The sequence below is a fragment of the Canis lupus genome, chromosome 29 (assembly GCF_048164855.1).
Source record: "Canis lupus baileyi chromosome 29, mCanLup2.hap1, whole genome shotgun sequence".
Lineage (NCBI taxonomy): Eukaryota > Metazoa > Chordata > Mammalia > Carnivora > Canidae > Canis > Canis lupus.
Genome location: NC_132866.1, coordinates 3004771 through 3027072, shown reverse-complemented (window position 1 = coordinate 3027072; position 22302 = coordinate 3004771). Strand labels below are relative to the sequence as shown.

General features: G+C 53.0%; 1 protein-coding gene across 1 annotated transcript in view; it reads left to right on the top strand.

The window, feature by feature from the left end:
• The window catches only part of MGMT (O-6-methylguanine-DNA methyltransferase), a 280813-nt gene that overhangs the window by 52783 nt on the left and 205728 nt on the right, over positions 1-22302 (top strand). Inside the window, exon 2 of the mRNA XM_072804870.1 lies at positions 5161-5297. Within this exon, the coding sequence (XP_072660971.1) occupies positions 5173-5297 (125 nt within the window). The 5' untranslated portion in view covers positions 5161-5172. The remainder of the gene's footprint in view (positions 1-5160; positions 5298-22302) is intronic.

Genomic DNA, 22302 nt, shown 5'->3' with positions numbered 1-22302 from the left:
ACTGCAGCGTGAAGAAAACGGGAATTCCTCAGAACGCCGGCTTGCAACCCGAAGGACCTTGTTTTCCTTGCACAAGGGGGGGCATAGCAGGGTGCTGGGGCCGCCAGGGCCACTGTGGTGGCAGCAGGGCCAGTGCTGCCTGGTCTCGTGGCCTGTACTTCGTGTTCCCAGGTGGTTGCCGCCGCTCCGGGAGGCACATCCACCTTCTCAAGGAAGGACGAAGGGGAAGGAGACGGTGTCTGGCACTTTTTTTTATTATTAAAACCCGGGTGGGCCTCTCCTTGTCAATCCTTGACCTGCTCGTTAGCTGTGGCCTAACTGCTACCTGTGCCGCAGGTACGTGCCCACGAGGGCAACGCAGAGCAGAGAACACACGTGATGCAGCGTCGCGTGCCTGCCCCGGGGTAGCACGCTTGTCTCGGGGCCTGGGGCTTCCCGTGCACACGCTGGTGCCCCGCACTCCTGTCCCAGGGACACGTCTCCGGCTCCATTCTAGGGTGTTCTTATTCAGCTAATTTGTACTCTTGCCCGTGAAAGGACCCTGTGCCTCACGTCCTGCTTGTCTGTAGGAAGGAAAGTGTGGGTAGGTTTCTGTGTAGTTTCCAGCTCCATTCCTGGCAGGGCTAATATAAAACATTGGTAAGATTGCTGCTTTGGTTTTTTTTTTTTTTTTTGCAAATAGCAGGCAGGGGGTTATGGTGATTATCTCTGACTGGCAGTGGGTCTGCCCATGGGCTTGGGCACCTGGTGGCCACAGGGACAGGACAGCCAGGTCTCAGCTAGGACGGGGCCGTGGGTACCAGGCCTTTGTCTCAGGGAAGGTGGTTCTGCAGATCCTCACACTCAGGAAGCCGAAACGGGTTTGATGTCAGTTCTGTGGACTAGTCACGGTCTCTGGAGCTATCCCTTAGGCTTCACCCAGGCCCATGACTGGCCGCAGGGGACATAGGCCACTCACTCAGAGTTCAAGTCCCCGCTTACTCTGGTTATGGACTGATGGCAATTTTTTTAGTTCTGGGCATGATGTGGATAGAGTGTCCCTGCTCCGAGGGACACAGGTGTTCTGTGGCCTCGGGCGGCTGTGCAGGTCATCAGAGCCGGTCCTCACCATGATGAGGGGGGCGGCCCTTCACGTGTGAGGCTAGACTGGACGGACCAGGCACAGCACCACGCTGCCGGGCGTTGGGTACCTGTTGGTGCCGCTATGGCCAAGGGCAGGCCGAGCTGCAGAGCCTCACCTGTCTGGTTCAGACACACAGGCTCTGGGCTGCATGGATGTTATTTGGTTCAGAGACCGCCGTGGAAGCCTTCCCACTGTGTTCAAGGCCAGCAGTCTCCCAAGTCCAGCCCATCCTAGAGACTGCCCCTCCATGTGATGGAGATGGGAGAGTGGGCCCTCATGCTGCCCCCCCCAACCTTCACCACCCTGCCCTGACCCTCTCCCGGACCCCCAGCTGCATACTTGGGTGTGTCTTCACCCTTTCCCTGCAGTAGGGTGAGAGCTGGCCGTGCCCCATGCACACGGAGGTCCTTCCCCGCGTGGGGGCTGGCCCACCCCACTCCATTCAGTCTCCTGTTCTGCAGCTGGGCCCAAAGAACAGCCCATAAGGGCGATGCGATCAGTACAATTACTGCTGTTTTACAGCAGAAAACCGAGTCCTGGGAAGGGAAGTGAGCCACTGGCTCATCCTTCTGGTTCGGTGTGAGCAGTGGTGCAGGGTCTACATTCTAGGCCTTGAATCAGGAGCCAGTGACACGGGGGCCGGGCAGCAGGGAGTGGATGGTGGCGGCAATATCCTGTTTCCAGGGGCAGCGGTGGCCACCGTGCCAGCTGCGTGTCTGCAGTCCCTGGCTGCCCCACAGATGTTTCCTGAGGCTCGGCTTTGGCTCTGGTTGGGTTCTGGCCAGTCTTGGCTCCTTGGTTCTGAGCCTGTTTCTCCAGCCTTCCCAGAAGTTCTGTGAGTTACGGAACAGCCTTTCAGTAAATCGCTTTTGTGCTCAAATTAGCTGATACCACTTTCTGATGCTTGCCATTAGGAGCCGTGCCTGAGACAGGCTCGTGGCTTCTGCCGCAGATCTGAGGCCCGAGCCAGGTCGCCTGAGCCCAGATCTGCTGAGAAACAGCTTCCAAGCGGGGCCTAGGGTAGGAGACGTGGGTTCGGGGTGAACATGTTTGTGAGAGCTACGTAAATATAAGCTGGTATCTCTGCAGCAGTGCTCAGAGCTTCCCAGGAGGGCTTAGTGCATCCAGGCTCCTCATCCCCCCAGAGCCTTTATCTGTAGTCCCCTGGAGCACACGCTGGGCGATGCTGTGCCAGACTCTTGGCCTGGGTGGCAGGAATGCTGGTCATCATGTTCAATGGATATTTGACAAACTCCTTACAAGTGTGATGCATTGGTCTTAACCCCTGACTCATGGAGGCCGACTCCCTGGTCCAGCATCTGCCAGTGGCTCGGGTGATGGGAAAGTGCCCACAGATGTTGGGGGGGGGGCAGCAGTTGATTCTGGCTCCAAGGAATGAGGGAGGGCCCCCCAGGGGCCGGGAGGAGGGGTAGCCATCTGCTTTTGAAGAATGGTAAAGATTTTGATGCTGTTGGAGAGGAGAACAAGGTGCCATGTGGGACAAGGCCGAGGGCACATGGTTGAAATGTCGATTATGGCAGAGATAACCGTAATCCCGAATCCTTCTGGGAGGCCAAGTCTAGACACACTTTCCCGCTAATCCCCACGCCAACCCTGCGATGTAGGTATCCCCAGATGAAAGCACTGGTGGCTCAGTTTAGGTGGCTTTTGCAAAATGACAGGCCATCAGTGGGAAGCCACCATCCACCCGCTGCCTGCCCGTGTGTGGCCAGGTGGACAGGTGCCCTCAGGCACTGCGGGTCCACAGAAGCTGGGGTGCTCAAAGATACGAAGTGTCAGTGTCTCTGATGTCAGGTGAACAGTCCCGTGTCCACGGACTGGGAGCTGGAGAGGAATCTGTCAATATGCGCAGAGAAGTGGGCTTCGAACAGGGCGGCTTTGGAGGCCTGGCCTTAGGGTGGAGTCTCGGGGCTGATCCTTCTGCACCGTGTGGTTTTGGGGAATGCTGCCCGACCTTGTCTGGGGGCGTTAATGCACTTCTGTCCCGTGGCCGCTGGGAAGACAGAAGAGGGAGTCAGTGTGTGGTGTTAGGGTCTGGGTGGGGGCGGTGGGGTGTGTTGAGGTTTCGCAGTGAAGCAGACACCAGGCCACTTGGGGTGGCTGGATGGTCAGGCCCCGAGGAGGAAGCCTGAGCTGCCTGTGGGGAGGTGGTGGCCAGTTTGGGGGCATGGAGCAGGAAAGGTGCAGGAGCCAGGACTTTGAGGGGCATGTGGAGGGCTGGGGGTGGGTGCTGGGGGCCCTGCTGCCCCATCATGGGCGGTGAGCTCTGGGGGCCCTGATGCCCTATCACGGGTTTGCTGAGCTCTGGGGGCCCTGCTGCCCCATCCCACCTGGTCAGCTCTCCTCCTGGAGCAGGAAGGCAGCCACAGCCAGTGTGCAGAGGAGCGAGTGGGGCCACGTCCCAGCAAAACCTGACTTACAAAGCAGGTTGGTGGCCAGGTGTGGCCCATGGGCTGCAGTTTGCTGACCCTGCTCTAGCCCCTTCATGTAATTGGCAGTTGACATGTTGTTTAGGGGGAGGGGAGGGCAGGGTGGGAAGGGCCCAGGTGTACTGAGTGGCCCAAGAAGCCCTTCCTGTGTGAATGTTGATGAGGCCTCGGGGAGGACAAGGGGCCCTGAGCAGGAGTTGGCAATGGTAGAGCCAGTGCTTGATGGGGCGCAGGTGTGTGAGGAGGCAGGCAGGGCGAGGGGAGGGAGGGTCCCGAGGCGAAGTCCTGGGCGGGGTGGGGGTGCACAGGACCCCAGGAACATCCCGGGGATGCCGTGGAGGACAGCATTCCTGTGTGGGGTTGGGGGTTGTGGACGGTTCCTGGGAGGGGCCTGCAGGACAGGGAAGTGGAGGCAGCAGGAGAGCAGCCCCGCCTGCAGGTCGGGAGCCCTGGGCAGGTGGGCGGGCAGGTGGGCTGGCGTGGGGGGGCTTCAGCTGTTCCGGCTTACGGCTGATGGCGCTGGTGGAGCGGGGAGCGCTGGGAAGCTCGGGCTCTAAGGTCAGGGGACGGACGGGCGGCCTCCCTGGGGCTGTTGCGAGCAGGACCGGAAGCTGCAGGAGAGGAGGAGCTCCGAGGGCCGCCTGGTCCGGGTGCGCTGCCCCCCAGCCCGCTGTTGGCTCGCGCTCTGGCTGCCCGCACGTGCAGTGACTTCCATCGGGTTCGGTCTGGTTCGGTCTGCCTTCAGGCTTCTCGCTGTTCCGGGGTATCTCTTGGTTCTTCTCAGCCTTTGCTCCCTTGACCAAAATTAGCAGCTATCAAAATCAGCAAGGAGGACCCATCATAGGATCAGGGGTTAGGGGCGCTGACCAACACAGTCGGAAACCCACACCGGGCTGTTGACTCCCCAAAACCTGTCCGAAAGCCGATTGCTGACCTCACTGGTAACCGCCGATTAACGTGTTTTATGTATCCCTCGGATTATGTATTGTGCGCTGTGTTCCTTTAAAAAAACCGTAGCTAGGGAACGTGTTCCGAAAATCATAGGGCAGAGCACATGGGCTCACAGTCCTGCCCCGGAAAACCGCGTCTGAGAACCCGGTGCTGCTCGAGGGTCAGCGGCCTGCTTTCCCAGGCGCCGGGGCTTATTCCAGGCCGCGTCCGCGCCCCCGACCCCCGCCTGGGCGCTTCCAGAGGCCCCTCAGGATGCCTTGGTTTTAATCACCCTACCCGCGGCTTCACCTGTTGGTGAAGGAAGTTGGTCAGCGTTTTGTTAAAGCCAGCTTAGCTCCGTACTGGGGACCCCTCATGGGGAGCTCTGGTCCCCACCGCCTGGCCCTGGGAGCAGGGTAAGGACGCCCAGGAGGCAGAGGGGCGGCACCACCAGTTGGCCGCTCCAGGTAATTATGGCATTTTCTGTTCCTCAAGTGAGTAGATTACGAAGAGGACCTATTGGAGGATTAAATCCCAAGAACGGGGACAGATTTTGGAAAATGTTTTGTCTTAGAAAACAGGTGCCCCGTTGTGCTTTAAAAAGAACCAACGTCTTTCATGTGGACTTTCTTATTTGCTTGAAAACCTTTCTCGTAGGTGCTCGGGAGGATGGACAAGGCCTGCAAGATGAGATACAAGACGATGGACAGCCCTTTGGGGAAGATCGAGATCTCCGGCTGTGCGCAGGGTCTGCATGAGATAAGGCTGCACGACAGGAAGACCCCGGACCCCGGGTGAGTCCCTTGGGTACCCCCCCGCCATGTGGCATTTGTTCAGAGCAGCAAAGCAGTGGCGTTTGCCGCTAGTACCGCCATGGGTCACGGGCTAACCCGTAGCCACAGGCTGGCTGTCCTCTCCCAGCATCTGTGCTGTGGACCGAGCGCCCTCCACGTGCACTTAACCCTGGGAGCCTAACCTGGAGCTCGTGGCTCCGGGACGTCTGGTCAACACACGCTGATGGAGCCGTGGGTTGACTCTGCATGAGCCTTGAGTATTTTGATTCTTCAACAAATGTGGGAATCTCTCTGGAAACGTTGGTGGCAGGGAGATGCTTACCTGGTCTTGGTGCTTCTAAATCAGGACCGGCCTTCATCGTCCAAGGTCCGCCCGGTGAGTTTTATACCGAAGTCTTGGAGTTGCTGAATCGGGAGCCCCCCGGCCCCTGAGAGCTGTGGTCCAGGAAGGGTGGGAGGAGCCCTCCTAGCATGACGTTAGCGCTTGCCGTTCCTAGCAGGACACATGTTTCTCTTTTGAAAGATCTCCACTATATTTCTCTTAATTGTGAAAACATAAAAAATGTAAAGCACTCCTTAATGTTTTGTTCTGAGATGTGACATTTCCTCCATTCATTGATTGTGAGTTGTTGTATTAAAATTGCTGTTCTCATTATTTCTGACAGAAGGCGGGGGGAGGACCCACCCGCTCCTGCTCAGTGTTTGTCTTAACTGGCTAATCAACACAATGCCATAGAACGTTAGATAAAGAAAATACATAGAAACATAAAAATTGATTTTAATGGACCCCTGTCAGAGACCACCATAATGAGCACATGCACAGTAATAAATACCCGGTTTCGCCTCTAGTGTCGAGATTTTTTTCCTGTAGAGCCGCATGTTACAATCAATAGTTTTATTTTTTTTTTGAGGCCAAAAAAAATAAGTGAACCTTTGAACTATACAAATACACTCTCTCTTTCTATGAAAACCATCTGGCCATGGTGTTCAGAAAATCACAGACACCAAATAATTCGTAGGGAATGGCATTTTGTCTCTCACGTATTCACTTGCACAATAAATCACAAATTTTGTTGAGCTTTTCTGCGTTAAGAAAAAAAAAAAACTCCTTAAAGGGAATTTGGGGAAGAAAATAAAACCTTGGCATCTAGTTAGTTGCCCGTTGCAGATGAGGAGATTTAGAACAAAGATGAGTCTTAATTTTGAGTTTCTGCTCTCTGAATCCGGAGGAGGTGCCGCTGTGAAGTGCTCCTCCGATGGCCTCAGGAAGAGGCAGCTGATGTCTCTCGTGAAGACGCACGCCTCGATCAGCCGTGGAGGCTGGCTCCCGTGGCTGCCTCCGGCTTTGTTCTGCGTCTCCAGGCCGAGGCCCTCGTTCTGGTGCTTTGGGCCAGCCTCTGGGGCGCGAGTGGCCGTGCTACCTTTCCAGGCAGAGAAGAAAGGAAGGAGGTGCCCCCCTCCCTTTCTAGAAGGAGCTTCTAACATTCCCCTTCTCATGTGGCCATGCCCGGCTGGGAGGCATAGGACGTGGTCATGCGTTGGCCAAAATTAGGAACTGTGTGTGTAGCAGAAGTGGGGAATCTTTTTTTTTTTTTTTTTGGGGGGGGGTAATCAGTCTGACACCTGTTACCTTTGTCATGGGACATTTGAACGTTCCAGAATAACAAGCATTCTGTGTGAAAACTCAGAATTAACAATTCTTATTTTGTCACTTAAAAAAAAATTGAGGTAAACATTACATAGTAAACAGTTCGGGGGATTTTGAGAAAGGTGTACAGCCAAAGGGCTGCCAACCTAAACCAAGATCTGGGACGCTCCAAACCAGCCGTTCCCTTGCGTTCCACTAGTTTCAGATCCTCTAACATCCACTGTTGCCATTTCTGTCTTGGTCAACTTTGCTGTTTGTTCTTGAGCTTTATATACGTGAAGTTTTACGATCTACTCTTTTGTACTGGATTCTTTTACTCAACAGTATGTTGAGGGTCCCCCCACATTCTCTATGTTCATCAATGGATCCCCCTTCATGGTGAGGAGTCGTTTATGGATGCTCCGCAGTTCGTCAAGTCTCCCATCGACGGACATTTGAATTGTCCCAACTCTTGGCTGCTAGGGGTAAAACTGAAATTTTCGTTCAAGCCTCCTTGGATACGTTTTTTGCTTCTCTGGAGTCCACTCCTAGCTGGGGAATTGCTGGATTGCATGTCAGACATTTGTTTAACCTCCTGAAACGCCGCCAAAACTTTTCCCAAAGTTGAACCATTTTATGTTTATTTCCATTAGAAATATAGGCATTTCAGTTGCTCCGCCCTCTCACTTGGGGGTACTTTTTAAAAATTTTAGCCATTCTAGTGGGTATGAAATGTTCTTATTGTTAAAATCCCGGTGACTTGCTCTAATCACCTTATTGACCACAGCTGTGTTTTCCTCGTGTGGGGTCTGAATCTTCTGCCCATTGTTAATGGGCCTCTTGTTTGTGGTTTGGTTACAAGTCCTTCCTCAGATACACGTGTTATCCTGTGTATTTCCTAGTTGCATGCTTGTGTGTATTCTAATGTCCTCCTGTAAAAAGTTCCTAATTTTGAGGAATTACAACTTAATGGTTTTTCTTAGCATTTTTCTTGTCCTTAAGATTTGTCTACTGTAACTTCAATATTTTCCTATAGATTCTTCTAAAACTTGATAATTTTAGCTTTTGTGTTTAGGTATGACCCATCATCTGGAATCACCTTATTGTGAAGTACTCAGTTTTTCTCTATAGTTTTCTTATTTGGGAGGAGGAGGAAAAAATTTCTCCATCTAATCCCCTCAGTACATTTGTCACATCAACTGACTGTACATGTGTGGGTCCCGTGTGTCTGGATATTCTTTTTTTTATTTTATTTTTATTTTTGTGTGTGTGTGTGGATGTTCTGTGCAGCTCAAGTGACCTCTTCCTCTGTTCTATGCCAGAAACACGTGGACTTTATGATAAGTCCTTAATTAAGGTAACAGGTCTTCTAACTTGGTTTTGCTTTTCCTAAAGATTGTTGTGGCTTCAGCATCTTTTAACTTTCCATATTAAAGAATCAAGGTGTCCAGCATTGATTGGGATTTTGGTTGGGAATTTATTGAATCTGTGTACCATTTTTGGGGCAGTGGAGCACTTTAAAAACCTTCCAATTTGGGGCACCTGGGTGGCTCAGCGGTTGAGCATCTGCCTTCAGGGCGTGATCCGAGGGTCCTGAGACTAAGTCCCACATCGGCTTCCCCGTGGGGAGCCTGCTTCTCCCTCTGCTTGTGTCTCTACCTCTCTCAATCTGTCTCTTGAATGAATAAATAAAATCTTTAAAAAACAAACCCAAACCTTCCAATTTATGAATATGGTTTATCTCCATTCGTTCAGCTTGTCTTTTTTTTTCAGTGTTCTAGTTTCCAGCATGGAGATTTTGTAGGTCTTTTGTAAATCTGATTTCCAGATATTTTGCTATTCTAAATTTAAAACTGTTTTTTACTTGCTGCTGTTACGTAACTGTTGACTTTCAGTATGTTGATCTTCTGTCCTCTTACTGAATTCTTAATTGTAGGAATTGTTTTTGCAGATTCCTTAGGATTTTTGCCATAGAGAATTGGGTCTGTGACTCAAGACAGCTCTGCTCTCATCTTTATACCTCTTATTTCTGTCCTGGTGCCGGCTGGAACCTCCAGTGTGGGGAGTGAACGTCATGACAATAGACCACCTTCCCTTGTTCCGGTTATGGGGAGGGGGGCTTCATGTCACGAGTCAGCATGCTGTCACCAGAGACTGCCAATCCTCAGTCTGGTGGATTTTGTCAAATGGTTTTTGTATGATGGGTCAACATCATCCTGGTTTTGTTTTGTTTTAAACATTTAGTGAAACTAGTCTTGAGATGCTGGACTGCACCTACCATAGAATTCGTGATATCTCCGCCTACCCCATTTCACCCCTCCCCCCCAATACTGCCTTAAATTTGCTGTTTTGTTTAAGACTTAATGTATTTACGTTCACGAGGGATGTTAGTCTGTAATTTTTGCGTGTGGTACATTTGTCAGGCTTTGGCATTCAGGGCAGTGTCTCAGCATGAAGCGGGTTTGGAAGGGTTCCCTTGCTCTGAGAGGGTCAGGTGTGGGGTTAGTAGGACTTCTTCCTACGGTTGGGGATGAATTCACCTCCAGTGCCCTCCAGGTCTGGTGTTCCTCCTACAGAAAGGCTTCTGATTAGGAATCTTTGGTCTAACAGAATTAGATGCTGCCCTTGCCAGCCCTGAGGGGAGCTCCCTCCACCTCCGGCGTGGCTTTCTGCAGGGTGGAGCCCTGTGTGCCCTGGAGGACATGCCGTCCAGCTCTGCTCGGGGGCATTGGCCAAGGGGGTTTTGAGCAGAGCATCCTGCTGTTCTCCCCCTCCTCCTTGAGTGCTTGTGAGTCCTCTATCTCCTGCAGGCATGCTTCAGAAGTTGGCCCTGAAGTCTCTCTGCAGCGAGATCACATTTCTGTACAAAGTAGGATTCCTGTTCCCCACATCAGTGACCTGTCTGTATGGCTTCGTACAGTGATCGCGGATTGCTTTTTTGTCTAGGTTGCATTACTCCCCTTTCCTTTCCTAAAAATATTTGCATGCAGAATGTCTGTTCGGGAAGGAGTATAATCTCAACTTTATAACTTCCTGCCAATATCAAGTTTCCATTAACAGCTGTCCTGTTCGAGAGTAATTGGCTTGCTTTTGCAAGAATTTGGCTGATGCCCCCCACCCCATCTTCATGTGGCTCCAGGCTTTGACCCCGTTATTCCCTGCAACATCTAAACTCTGAGAAGAGCTGTAGAACAGATTTGTTTTTCTAATGTTATTTGGGGCCTCGTGCGGCTTCCTATAAAGTTGATTCCACTGTTTTACTTGAATGGCCTGTACAACCCTGGCCGCACGCGTGCTGAGGGAGTGATGGTAGGGCGCTTGGGGGCGGGATACTGGAGCTGCACGTACCTCGTCTTTCACCGACCAAAGAATCACCTTCGTGTTTAATTTTTTTCCCATGCAAATCTTTTTGGAAAAAGTACAGGAATGCAATATTGAAAAGCTTATATAGTCCAAACTGAGCGATTGTAAAAATGTTTTGTATTTTGAAAACGTAATGCGTGCAGGTTTTCTGCTTTCTATAGAAGGACTCCGTGTGTCGCAGCAGCAGAAGTGGGTTGTCTGTGGCGTTGCTGGCATCCTGTCCCCCCTGGCTCTGGTAGGAGCGTGTAGCCCAGTTAGACCTGACCCTCCTTCAAGCATGTGGATGGCTGGGTGTGGACGAGGCCTCCATCACTACGTTCATAGAGGAAGGCCTGGCCCTCTGGAGCATCAGAAGGTGACCACAGGGTCTCTGTCTAGGAGGGGGCATCGCCCCACTGGGTGCTGAGTTAGTTTTGGCTCCATGAAAGTGTGGAGGTAAGATGCCTTTGAGGCCTTCCAGGAGGGAGGTCAGACTTGTGAAGTCACGTGTGTCCTCTGTTCAGTGGCTAGTGATGGGCTTCTGTGTAGATTTGCTACCTTGTTTTTGTGTGTGTTTTAAGTGGCCCGTTTGGGAACCGGGATCCCGACACCAGCTCGTGCCTACTGTGCTCCACCTGGTGATCTGTCTGCCCGGTGGCCTGACGCTCGTGGCTGAGGTAGTTGTGGGGGTCTGCACGTCCTGAGAACCTTCCCAGGAAGGGACTGGGAAGTCTTGTTGCAGTGCCTTCTTGGAATCTTTCAAGGAAGAGGAGAAGCTCTCCTGAGGATGCACCCTCGGAGACAGACACCCGGTAAACAGAACCACCCCCCCCTCCAAGGCCCACTGCGTAGGCCTTCCATGTGTGGCACATCCAGCCGTCTCCCTGCTCTTCTTCGCTGCTTTGAACTTGTGATCTGTGTTGTCTGTGCTTAAAAAAAAAAAAAAATTATTTTGTTGTACAGAGTGCTCCTTGAGGAGGCCTCTTGAGTCAAATAAGCAGGTTTCTGTGAACAGGGAACTACCAACCTCTCTTTGGCTTCATAAAAAGTATCTTTTTCCTGAGCAGGTGCCTGAATGCTCTGGTGCACGTGCAGTGCCTCGTTCTTGCCGCCATGTGGCTCTTTGGCTCCAGATCTGGGGCCTGTGTCCTGGCCGGAGAACCTCCCCCACTGATTTCTGGCGTTGGGAGGACAGTCTGTAGCGTGTGGGGATGGGCTCTCCTGACAGGGGCTATCGGTACACCTGGTGCACAGATTCCGTTCACAGTGCAGCATCCTTCACACCCGAGACCCTGGTTGTCCTGTCATGTTCACGGCTGAAAAGCCCAGACTGGAAGCCCAGGGTGGTTCTTCTCCCTGCGATTTCCATGCTGGGAGGGCCCGGGTCCTCCAGAGTCGTCTGTGCAGCCACTGAGGTCACAGCTCGTGGATGTCCATCAGGTAGTGACAGGCCATGGCGTGCCTTCCAGGAGAGCCAGGGTGTGGGGACGGTGGCAGAGTGACAGACCGTGGCCCTTGGTGCGGGGCCTCCTGGGCTCACAGCGTAGGTTCCTTTTGTGGTTTTGTGACCCCGCGGGGAGCTGGCGGAGAAGCCTCTTCTTTGATGGCCGTTGGCTGCCACACCACGGGTCCCTACTGCACAATCACAAAAATGTGCCACCCTGTTTTGTGAAGTTGTGTGGCTTCTGACCTAGAAGAGAGAAAAAGCAGTGTGTGGCTTCAGGAGTTTTGTCTTTTTTTTTTTTTTTTTTTTTTTTTTTTGCCTCATTTCTGCAAGAGCCTGTTTCACAGTTTCAGTCCTTCCTGGGTCGGGGCAGAGGGCGGAAGCAGGCAGGCTGTTGGCAGTGCTCAAGCAGGCGTCCCTGGGGTTTAGAATCTCTGTCCTGGACCCGTCTAAGAGTGACATAAGTTTTATTCCTGTCAATTTTGAGCATTGCGGGGAGACAGAAAGGGCTAAGACTTGCATGCTTGTGTCCGTGAGTGAGAAGCAAGCCGGCTCCTTTAATTTTAAGCCTGCCAGGATCCCCCTGGAAGGAAGAAAACAACAGTTGAATGACAGTTACAAATACATGGGTTCAAAATATGAACCAAACTGTCACAGTAAAGGATTTGCTTTGGAAGCTTCCAACGTTGGGACTGGAGGCACATGCTCCAGTAAAGGTAGGAGGTTGGCTCACTTTGGAGGAAGGTGGGCGTTTCCCTCTGTGGCCTGTTAAAAAATCCCTCCGTCTTGTCTTCTGCCCTGGATGGTAGCCTGCCTCCACGGCTGCGGCTGCTTTCCCGGAGAAGCTGTGCTCCTGTCCCGCCTGCACCACAGAAGGCCACTCCCCTGTCCCTGAGGAGCGCACCTGGCTGCTGGCGCGTGGGGCCCATGTGCGGTCCGATGGGGAGGGCCGTGCCCTTGGTGAGCGTGAGTGCTGGAGGCTGTGGCCAGTGCCAAGGTTTGCTTGAACCGTAGTGGGGAGGTCCCTTTCTGACCCCAGACCTTGGGTTCTCCCAGACTGAGCAGCTGCTCTCACCCAGAGGAGGGGCCCACTGAGGCCCAGGGAGTCAGAATGGTGCTCTGGCGTTGGCCTACCCAGGATTGTGGCCTCGTGGGGGTGTTTCTGATGGAGCAGGGCATGGATGGTCACTGCTCCGGGCGGACAGGCCTGGACACATCGGGCCCCCGAGTCACTAGGCCGGCCTACGGGCCTCCTTCCCCGCCTCTCCGTCCGCAGCCATCCCCCTCTCCTTCTGGTTAGCCGCGGCCTGGACCAGCAGCTCATGGGCTTGCTCATACTGGGAGGAAGGCACTCCAGTAAAGTCCTGGAAGGAAGACACGGGGTTCATGACCACGTTGTAGCCTCTCGACGGCCGCTTGCATGTGCCTCTGGAGCTGTCCTCTAGGACACGTTGAGGATGCCGGGAGTGGCATCGGGTGGTGGGGCTTTCGGACCGGCCAGTGCCTGGTAAGCACAGCTGCTGCCTCAGTCGGCCCTGGGTGCTGCTGCGGGAAGGTGGGGTGCAGGGTGTCAGGAGAGGACTTGGGAGCACCGTACCCCACCTCAGCCGTCACTGCCACAGCTGCAGGAGCTGCCTGCCTTGCTTCCCCTCCTCTGAACAGTCCAGGGGCCAGAACCTTCCTGATCAGGGTTCGCAATCCTGAACTACAGCTTCCCGTGTTGGGTGCCTGAATGAGCACCTCTGAGACCCGAAGGTTCTGCTTTATTTTGCAAGTTCAGCTCTACAGTTACTGCTGTGGTGGATAAAACCACAGTGACCTGTCCAGACGACTGTGCTCGGGAGGACGTGTGCTCTCGACGCTGGTCTGAGGAGGCTGTGCCCACCGGCGGGGCCCAGAGCTGAGGCCACGCAGGAGCACTGCTGGCTGAGCCCCGGCCGCTTGTGTGCCCTCCCTCCTCTCCAGCGTCGTGCCTCAGGCCTGCCTCCCTTTTCTGTGAACACACAACTTTGACATCGAAGGTCTTTGGCCTCTATTTTTATATTTCGCCTTTGGATTTTGCTTTATGGAATTTTTATTGTTAGTATGTCTTTAATACTTTCTGATATTTAAACCACGTGAGACTGAATAATTCTCAACTTTTGTTTTCAAAGTGCTCATGCCATTTAAGCTGTGAACTCTCAAAATATACTTGGTTTGTTAAATTTATTTCCTTTAAATTGTATCAGTAATTAGGTCAGCTCCTTGATATTAATGTACAGGACAGCTCTTGTATGCTGATCACTTCAGAATTTCAATCGAGTTAAAGGTTAAATGAGTTTAATTTTTGAACTGAACTGAAGCATTGTCTTGTGTCAGATTCATCCAGAATTTTTATTTCCAGTTTCAGTATCTACTGATGGAAGTAGATCTTTTTCTGATAATCCTAAATTTATTTGACGTTCTTAAGTTAGTCACTTATTCATACATTCTCAGAACTGGGGCGACACAGAAGCCAGTGGGACACCCCACCTGTATGGAGCCCAAGCCCAGCATGACACAGGCCTGGGGTGCTGTGTCCCTCGACAGGGGTGGGCATGAGCACCTGAGACTATCGAAGTGGTCAGGACAACGGTGACGTGGGCCTGAGCCTGGGGCCCTGGTGGTATGGTGGAACAGGACCATGCAAGCTAGCTTGGTCTTTAGAAGCATCTATTTGGCTGTAGAACCAACTGGTTGGGCTCCCCATCTGACGGGGTGGGATGTAGGAACATGGCAGAATGATGATGTTGGAGGTTGGACCTAGTTGGGTTTCGTGTTGAAATTGTTTGGGGCGTTTATCCCCTCAGTATCTGACTCGGGTGATGGGGGACAAGTTTTCTTCAGGCTGCGAAATGCACAGTCCTTGGCGCCTTGGTCTTCTGAGACCCACGTGCAGCACCTAACTCTTCTTCAGCTTTGACTTTTGGAAAGGCCAGCTCAGTGTGGCTCATGACCCATCTGAGGCAGAAACGACTCCCTCCAAGAATGAATCCCAACAGTGTGGCTGTCCTGTGACTCTGTGATCTGGGGGGAGACACAGAACCCCCATGGAGTGGCCTTCATGCCAACTGTCCCATGTTCTAGATCAGTCCTTGGGGGCCTTGTGTTGGGGCTGGAGAGGGAGTGGGGGGGGCGTGGGCAGGAGGGAGAGCACGGCTTCCCCAGAAATGCAGTTCATCTCCTCTGAGACTTCTCTGCGCTCTTCTGTCGGGGGAAATCGCTTCCATTTCCTTCCAGATGAGGCCGCGCTGTAGTGGCAGCTCCAGGGCTGTTGAAGGAAGAGCTCCAGCTGTCTCTGCAGAGTCCTGTGTCCTGCTTTCACTGGTCTGTGCTGATTGCCTTAAGCTGCTTACCCACGTCTTTGAGCAGGTTTTCTCTAGTGTTTGCTGAGAGCCCCGGATATGCCGCGTTTCCCGGCCACGCCCGTCTCGGCCCTTCCCTCAGTCTGACCTGTGCACGTGCATTTACCCAGATCCTCCTTTATGTCAAAGGGCTTGTACGCTGTGAGGCCCAGCTGCAGATCCGCTGACCTGGGGGAACCTGGTCCGTCTGGGTTGGCATGGAGTTTTGGGGGTTCGCTGGCAGAATGGACATGTGTACTGGGGGCCTGGAGTTTTCTTGGGGTGATGGATCCGGATGGAATCCGTGGTGTTATTCTTAAAGCCGTTCTTCTTCTAGAAAGCTTGGCTCCCTGACCTCACGGGCAAGCACAGCGAAACTTGTAGAAGGTGCTCTCCTCGCGGCTCCCTTCACTGCTCCAACACGGGGGTGTTGAGCACTTTGGAAGGCTCCAGATGGTGCAGCTCTGAGCATTCTCCTTCTGGAGGGGTCTTCAGAGGCCGATGGGTCAGGTGGGGCTGGCGCACAGCTGGGCTGGGGACTCTGCATGGGGAGGCGACAGGTCTTGTTCTGAGGTAGGGTGTCAGGCGCTGTGGTCCCCGCGGACTGTTGGGGCACAGCCACCGGGCCAGGGCTTTTCATGTGGAGAACATGCATATTCCAGCCAGTTTTCTGTTCAGCAAAAAGTGGAATATAAAGTCTAGAAGGATGCAGTTACGAGGAAAAATGTTTAAAACTTAACCCACTAACTGTTGGAAAATAAAAGCTTTCCAGTGGGTTGACTTTTTTTTTTTTTTTCTTTCTTAAACATTGTTCATTTTTGAAGCAGAAAAATGTCCTTGTGGATCGTCTGCTCCTGTGGGGGGGTGTGTGTGCACCCACGTATGTATGAGTGGAGTCTAGAGGTTTCTGTTCTGCTTTAACAATGCTTCCTCTGAAAGTATGCCTAGAAGTAGGGGGAAGTTGCTCTTTTGAATTATTAGATACCTCAGGTCGTCTCCCGCAAATAGTTTTTTCTTTCCTAAAAATCCTCTGGAAAAAAACACCTAGCTTTCTGATCTTTATTTCATCCAGTTTGAGGCTCTGTTAGGAAGAGTGATTGTATAACTGAGCACTGCTTTTATTAAAAAGAACTGGGCCACTTATTTCCTTCAAAGTTCCTGGTGTGTTTAAATCTTCTCTAGGTAAACAACTTTTATTGAAAATAATATTTTGAGACTGACACCTTTCTCAGCACAAGTGGTGTTGGCAGCCTGCTGTCGTCTGCTGGTCCTGCCTGCAGCCTGGGTCTCAGGGCGACTCCGAGGCGCCTGTGGGGCATGTGCGAGCTGGGGGTGGGCAGGTGGGGCTAGGACGGGGGAGAGGTGCCAGGCTCCCCTCCTACCCCTTTTCTTGATGCTCAGGGACCCAACATGCACGCAGTGCAGGGACAAGAGGACGAGCCTGGCGCGGGGCGGTGCCGTGGCATGCTTTCCAGGTAATGCCATAACTGGATTACGGTCTGTGGACCGCCAAGCACGTTGCTGCGCCTCACGTTTGCTATGACGGTTCTGTTTTCAAAAAGGAGGAAACCATAGCTGGTTGACTTCTCTCTTAGGATTCATTTGTTAAATTGGCAAAACATGTTGAAGAAATGAATGTGTTTTTGTAACTTCCGTGTGTGGACATCTGCGCGTGGTGGCGCCTGCACGTCTTGTTAACTTCTGCAGCCTTTCTTCTCTCCATCAGGCCGGGTCCCGCATTAACGGGGTAACTCCTTATGGGGGTACCTCGTTTTTTTGCATCTGAGTTTTCAAGAGCTTTCTAGGGTTTTATTGCCTGAAGATTGATACATGCTGTAGACCTACTGCCAACTGTAGAGTGCTTTCCAGCGGAAACGGACAACTTTATAATTGTGTTCTTAGCCCTCGTATCCGAAGGCCGAAGATACCTCGAATCTAAATCTAAATCTAAAACAGAAGCAGTAATATTTTCTGAAGGCAGGTCCCCTTCTGCATCTATTATTATGAAACCCTTAAAGTTACTTCAGCACAAGACGTGTTAATAGTTTGACTTTTTCACTTCTTGACAAATGAGGTCTAAGGAAATTAGTTTGCTTGCATGAAAAGTTATGTGTTTGCGAACTTGGGCTGTTTTGCTGGTTAAGCAGTCTAGAGATGATAACTTTTTTGTCAAAGTATGGCTTTGGTGTTGTGTTAAAAAGACTCACGGCCGCTGCCAGAAGCCCCTAGGAGAGGTCCGTTTTGAAGGACGGCCGCTCACTTCAGCCTAAGGCGCTGTGGGGATCGTTGGAATTGACAGAACTAAAATATGTATGATCTTCTTTTTAAAATCTGTTTTCAGTTTATTTCCCTGATATGGAGCAGCAGAGATATAAACTAGAGAGAAATGGTCGCCGTTTTGTCCAGATGCTAAGCAGTGCCGGGCCGGGGCTGGCTTCTGTGGATGGCTCCCCTGGGGGACCTCGGGGGCCCGGGTCCTAGCTGGGAAGTGCAGGAAGCCCCCTTTGTGGTACTAGCCCCTAGTCAGTACTGTTTCAACCCATGTACGTCCTTTTGTGGTAAGATGTAAGATGTGCCTTCGGAACCACTTCCCAGGCATCTAGTTCAGTGGCATTAAGTACATCTGCATTGTTCTGTGACCCCCCCCCCCCCAATCCAGTTCCAGAAAGGTGCTCCTCTTCCCAGACTGGCGCTCTCTGCCTCAGTTTACCCTGAGCTCAGGTCCTGGCAGCCACCGTCCTGCCTCCTATCTTTATACCTTTTAGTGCCCAGTGGTGTGGGCTCCCCCAAGCCGAGAACCGTGTGTCTGGAGACCCTGTGCCCCCACAGGTGTCTGATGCAGCTGCCTGGGTGTGGGCGGTAGGTGGGCCGCAGGGCTGACTCTGGCTGGTCGGTGGTGGCAGGTAGTGCGTGGGCGCTGGGCCTTCCTCCCTGTCAGGAGCAGGGGCGCCGCAGAGCCAGCGTGGCCGCGTTTGCTGGACTCTGAAGTGTACGGTTTTCTGCAGCTACGGGCGAGTATTGATTAAAAACAGGACTCTAGTCCACAGAAACCATGCGAGTGGGGTGGAGGGAAAGCGAAGGAAGGCCCCGCTGTACAGGGAGGGTTGAAAGGGTGCTGGGCCCGGGTGTCCAGCGTTTGTCCCATCAGCATCCTCTTTGATGCCCCTGGACTCTTGCAGAGAAAGTGGAGGCAGGTGACCGGGTAGGGGTGGGAGGGCACGTGAGGGGCACCAGTGGCTGGCTGGCTGCAGCCCAGAGGGAAGGTTCCAGGGCCCCTGCTCCTGCTGCTTCGGGAGCCCCCATGCTGGCAGTTCTAGGTGGCTCTGGCCTGCACTTGAACCTTTTGGCTTTTGCATAGTTTCAAGGGCCGTTGTTGCACAGACTTTAAACCTCCGAATTTCTGCGGTCTTCTGACCTGTGACTGACGCTTCTCTTTCTTCTCCGTCTTTAATGGGCCAATATTGGGTTCAGCGATCAAAAACAGAAGTATCAGATTAGCACCAGAAAACCAGAAGGCTGGTGTATCCGATGAGCTTTAGAGGAGACGGTGGGAGCTCCGCTCAGCCCGCCGGGGGGCTCAGCCTGTGCTGCTCCCACGAGAGCGAGCCCCTCGCCTGGCCAGTGTGCCTTCTGTCTGTCTGTCTGTCTGTCCTGCAGAAGATCTGCGCCCTGAATCCCAGGGGCTCACGTGGCGGCTTGTGCTTGGACCCTGGCGCTTTATCGAAGTGGCTCCAGGTCTGTCGGTGGGGACAGCCACTAGTTTTATGGCATGAAGCTGGAATAAGAAGGAACGAGGGGCAGCTCCTGTTGGGTCAAAAAGTAGCGAATTGTCTTAAGCGCCCCCTCAACGGGTCAGCTCGTCAGGAGAGCAAGGCCGGCGTGTGAGCAGGGGGGCCACGGATCCATCCTCCTGGGCCGTCCCTGCAGGCGGGACCCCCCCCCCCACCGGATACCCGAGGACCAGCGGGCCCCCCCTGCCAGGAGCGGGCCTCGGCCGTGTGCTGCCGGCTGCGGCGTGGGCCTCCCTGCCGCCCTCGCAGACCCTCGGCTCCGGGGCGGGTGATGCCGCAGCACCCAGGCCGCACCCTCCGGTGTGGCAGCGGGGCCAGTGATGCCGGGAGCCCTCGGCGTGGCCCGTGTCCCCTTGGCGTGCTGTCCTGGCCTCGCTGGTGTGCGGGGGAAGCCGGGCACCCGTCGGAGGCACCGGCCGGCCCGCGACCCCTGGCGCTCGTGGGTGAGGGGAGCAGCCCGCTGCTGACGTCCACGGAAGGACGCGGAGTGGACACACGAACCGCGAGACCTGGCCGTCTTTCCCAGAAAATTGTTCTTTCAGCTTTTCCACACGTATATAACCTTTTAGCATTTTCCTCTAGCTTTTTCATTAATGTATGTAAAAATATTAAAAGCTGTTGTATATTACATTAAAAAGTATGTCAGCTGCTCTGCTTTTTTCTATTTATTAAAACTTTTCAAGCAGTAAAAACATTTTACTTGTTAATGAGGGAAAGTGGGAAAATTAATGACATAGAGCTCGGATCCACCAAGATGTCTCCTCCTAACCATGCGCAGCCGGCGCGCTCCCCACCGCACGCAGTTTAATTTCCGTGACAGGGTTCAGTAAGCAAATGCAAATAGACTTAATGATTTGCATCAGTAGATCATTTCTCAGTTTAATATCCTCTGATATTTTGGGTCAAGGACTCTTTCTTTGGGAGGCTGGTACAATTTCTTGAGCTAAAATTATTAATATTAGCAATAATACATTATATCCAAGTGAATGGAGATAAATGTAGCCTTTTCACAAAGTCAGATTTGCACGTTTCTCTGTTGGCCGTGGTTAAAGGAAGCTACGTAATGAAGTGGACCGACAGACAGGCCCTCTCCCAGCTGGGTGGTGCTGGTCGCGGTGGTTGCTCGGGTGCCCAGCACCGAGCACTAGGCGTCCTGCTCACCCCGATGGGGCCGCTGGCAGTCCCACGGGAGCACACAGCACATTTCTGTCCAGCCCATTCAGCAAACGCTCGTTGAGCTTTTTGGAGTGGAGCCTGCAGTAGCTTGGCGCTAGAATGCTATGACATGACCTGCCCTCAAGGAACTTTGCTGGGGGAGACTGTCGTGAAGAACCACACGTGTGGCACAGAGTGAGAACAGGTGCAGAAGGCACAAAAGAAAGAATGGGGGAGCTCAGTGACCAGAGCATTCGGGAGGGTTCACGGGGGCAGGCCGTGGATCTCCTGGTTTGTCCACATCGAGGGCCTCCCCCGTCCTCCCTGCCTCCCCTGAGGCTGAAGGCCAGGTGCGGGCTCACCCAGCCCCGCTCTGCGGAGGTCGTGCTGGAGGTCTGCTGCCCACTGGCTTGCTCCTGGGAAAGACCATGGTTTCCCAGGGCAGGGAGTGAGGCTGGGGCTGAAAGGCCATGAGCATGGTGGCAGCGGCCGGGTCCTGGATGGATGGCCCTGCCACCCACTGGCCTCTCTGCACACCTGTGACCTGACGTGTGTGCATGGCCGTGTGCCGCTGCCATAAGCCGCCTGCAAGTGAAGAGCTCACGATGTCTTCGTCTGTGAAATCTCTGCTTGCTCAGCAAACCGTATGTAGTAGAATTCTTTACAGGTTTTCATCCGTGTTTAAAGTCCATCCTATATTTTGCTTCTTAGCTCTAACCTTCCGTCTTGAGCATTTTTTTAAATTAATCTTTATAAGGTCTCTCAGTTCCATTCTGTTCTAAAGGCTGTGTGGGACGGCTGTGCTGTAATCCTGACTGCTGCTGCTCGGGTGCTTGGTTTGCTGTGACTGGGCCTCCACACCTGCCCTCACGGAGCCTCCTTGTGAGCCAGGTGAAAACTTCTTTAACGTAAAGCGCGTTTTTTGGTCCTTGCCTCACAAAGCTACTGCAGCATTGTTTCTGATCCCTTGTGGGATCACCGTACCCCTGGAACATACGAGCCTTTGCTCTTTAGGGTGAGAAAGTGCCAGCTCCTACCTCTGGCCCTGCCGTCCGCCCTGGGGCCCCTTGAACCCCAGCTCAGCCCAGTCCTTGGAGAGAGGACTTTCAGGGCTGCTTCCAGGCCAAGCTTGGAGAGGACCCCTCCTCTAGCTCCTCCAGCTTTGGATGTACTCTGTGCTAGATCTGCCCGCACTTAGAACTACCTACCACCTCCTGGTTGTGTCTTCTAGCGGCTGAGTTCCTGGAGGGCCCGGACCTCGTCTGTCCTGGTTCTTGACTCCAGATTCCCCCTCTACTCCACACGTGGGGCACTTTAGTCCCCTTTTTCTGAAGCTGGGCTGAAGGGGGTCGGGGGTTGCGATATCCATGTTCTGCATAAGGAGTATTGTCGTTATAGAGGTTGGAGATGAAAAAAGCATGCAGTTCAGGGGTTTATTTTAGCCAGCCACCAGGATCATGGTTACTGACTCGCAGGTTTGTCACTCGCTTGGGTTTCCCTAAGGCAAGCAGAGAACCATGCGGGATGAGGGAAGCCTGTGTGGTCAGCTGGAACTTCTCAGAGTGGGCATCCTATGGGAGCCGCTTCTGCAGAGGCCGTAATCAACTGTTGAGTTGGTTTGCAAGTGTTCTTTTGTTTTCTTAAATATAGGCAGAAGCCACATTGTGCCAATTCTGCCTTAGATTGTGAGGAGCACGCAGGATTTTGTCACTATGCCGATCTTCTACCAAGACCCCTTGTGTAAGATCAAGCAGCATCTTCCTGCTGTTTCTGGTCTCCATGAGCGTGCTCCTTGGGGCTCCAATTGCATCCTCCGCCCCCCCTCCCCCATTCATGTGTTGAAGTCCTAACCACAGAGCTGGAGCTTGATGGTATTTGGAGATGGGGCCGGTAAGGAGGCGCTTCGGTTAAACTGTGCTCACTGGGTTGGGGGTGGGCTTTGTTCATTGTGCTTGGCATCCTTATGAGATTAGATGCAAACACAGGGAAGACCCTGTGAGGGCGCAGGGAGCAGGCCAGCTGTGGAGAGAAACCACAGAAAGAACCTGGCCCCTCGAATGCCTCCATCTTCGTCTCCTGGCCCCTCCCGTCATAGTCCCATTGGTTTGGGCAGCCCTAGAAGCTCATATGGCACTTCTTGATGACGGCTGTGTCACTAATCGTGCAGATAACTTCACATTGCTGTGGAAATGTGATGGAGAGCGGCAGCCTTCCCTGGCCAAGAACTTTCCTGAACCCAGCACCGCTGGCAGAGTCGAAATGGGTAAGGTGGAGCCTCGGGACA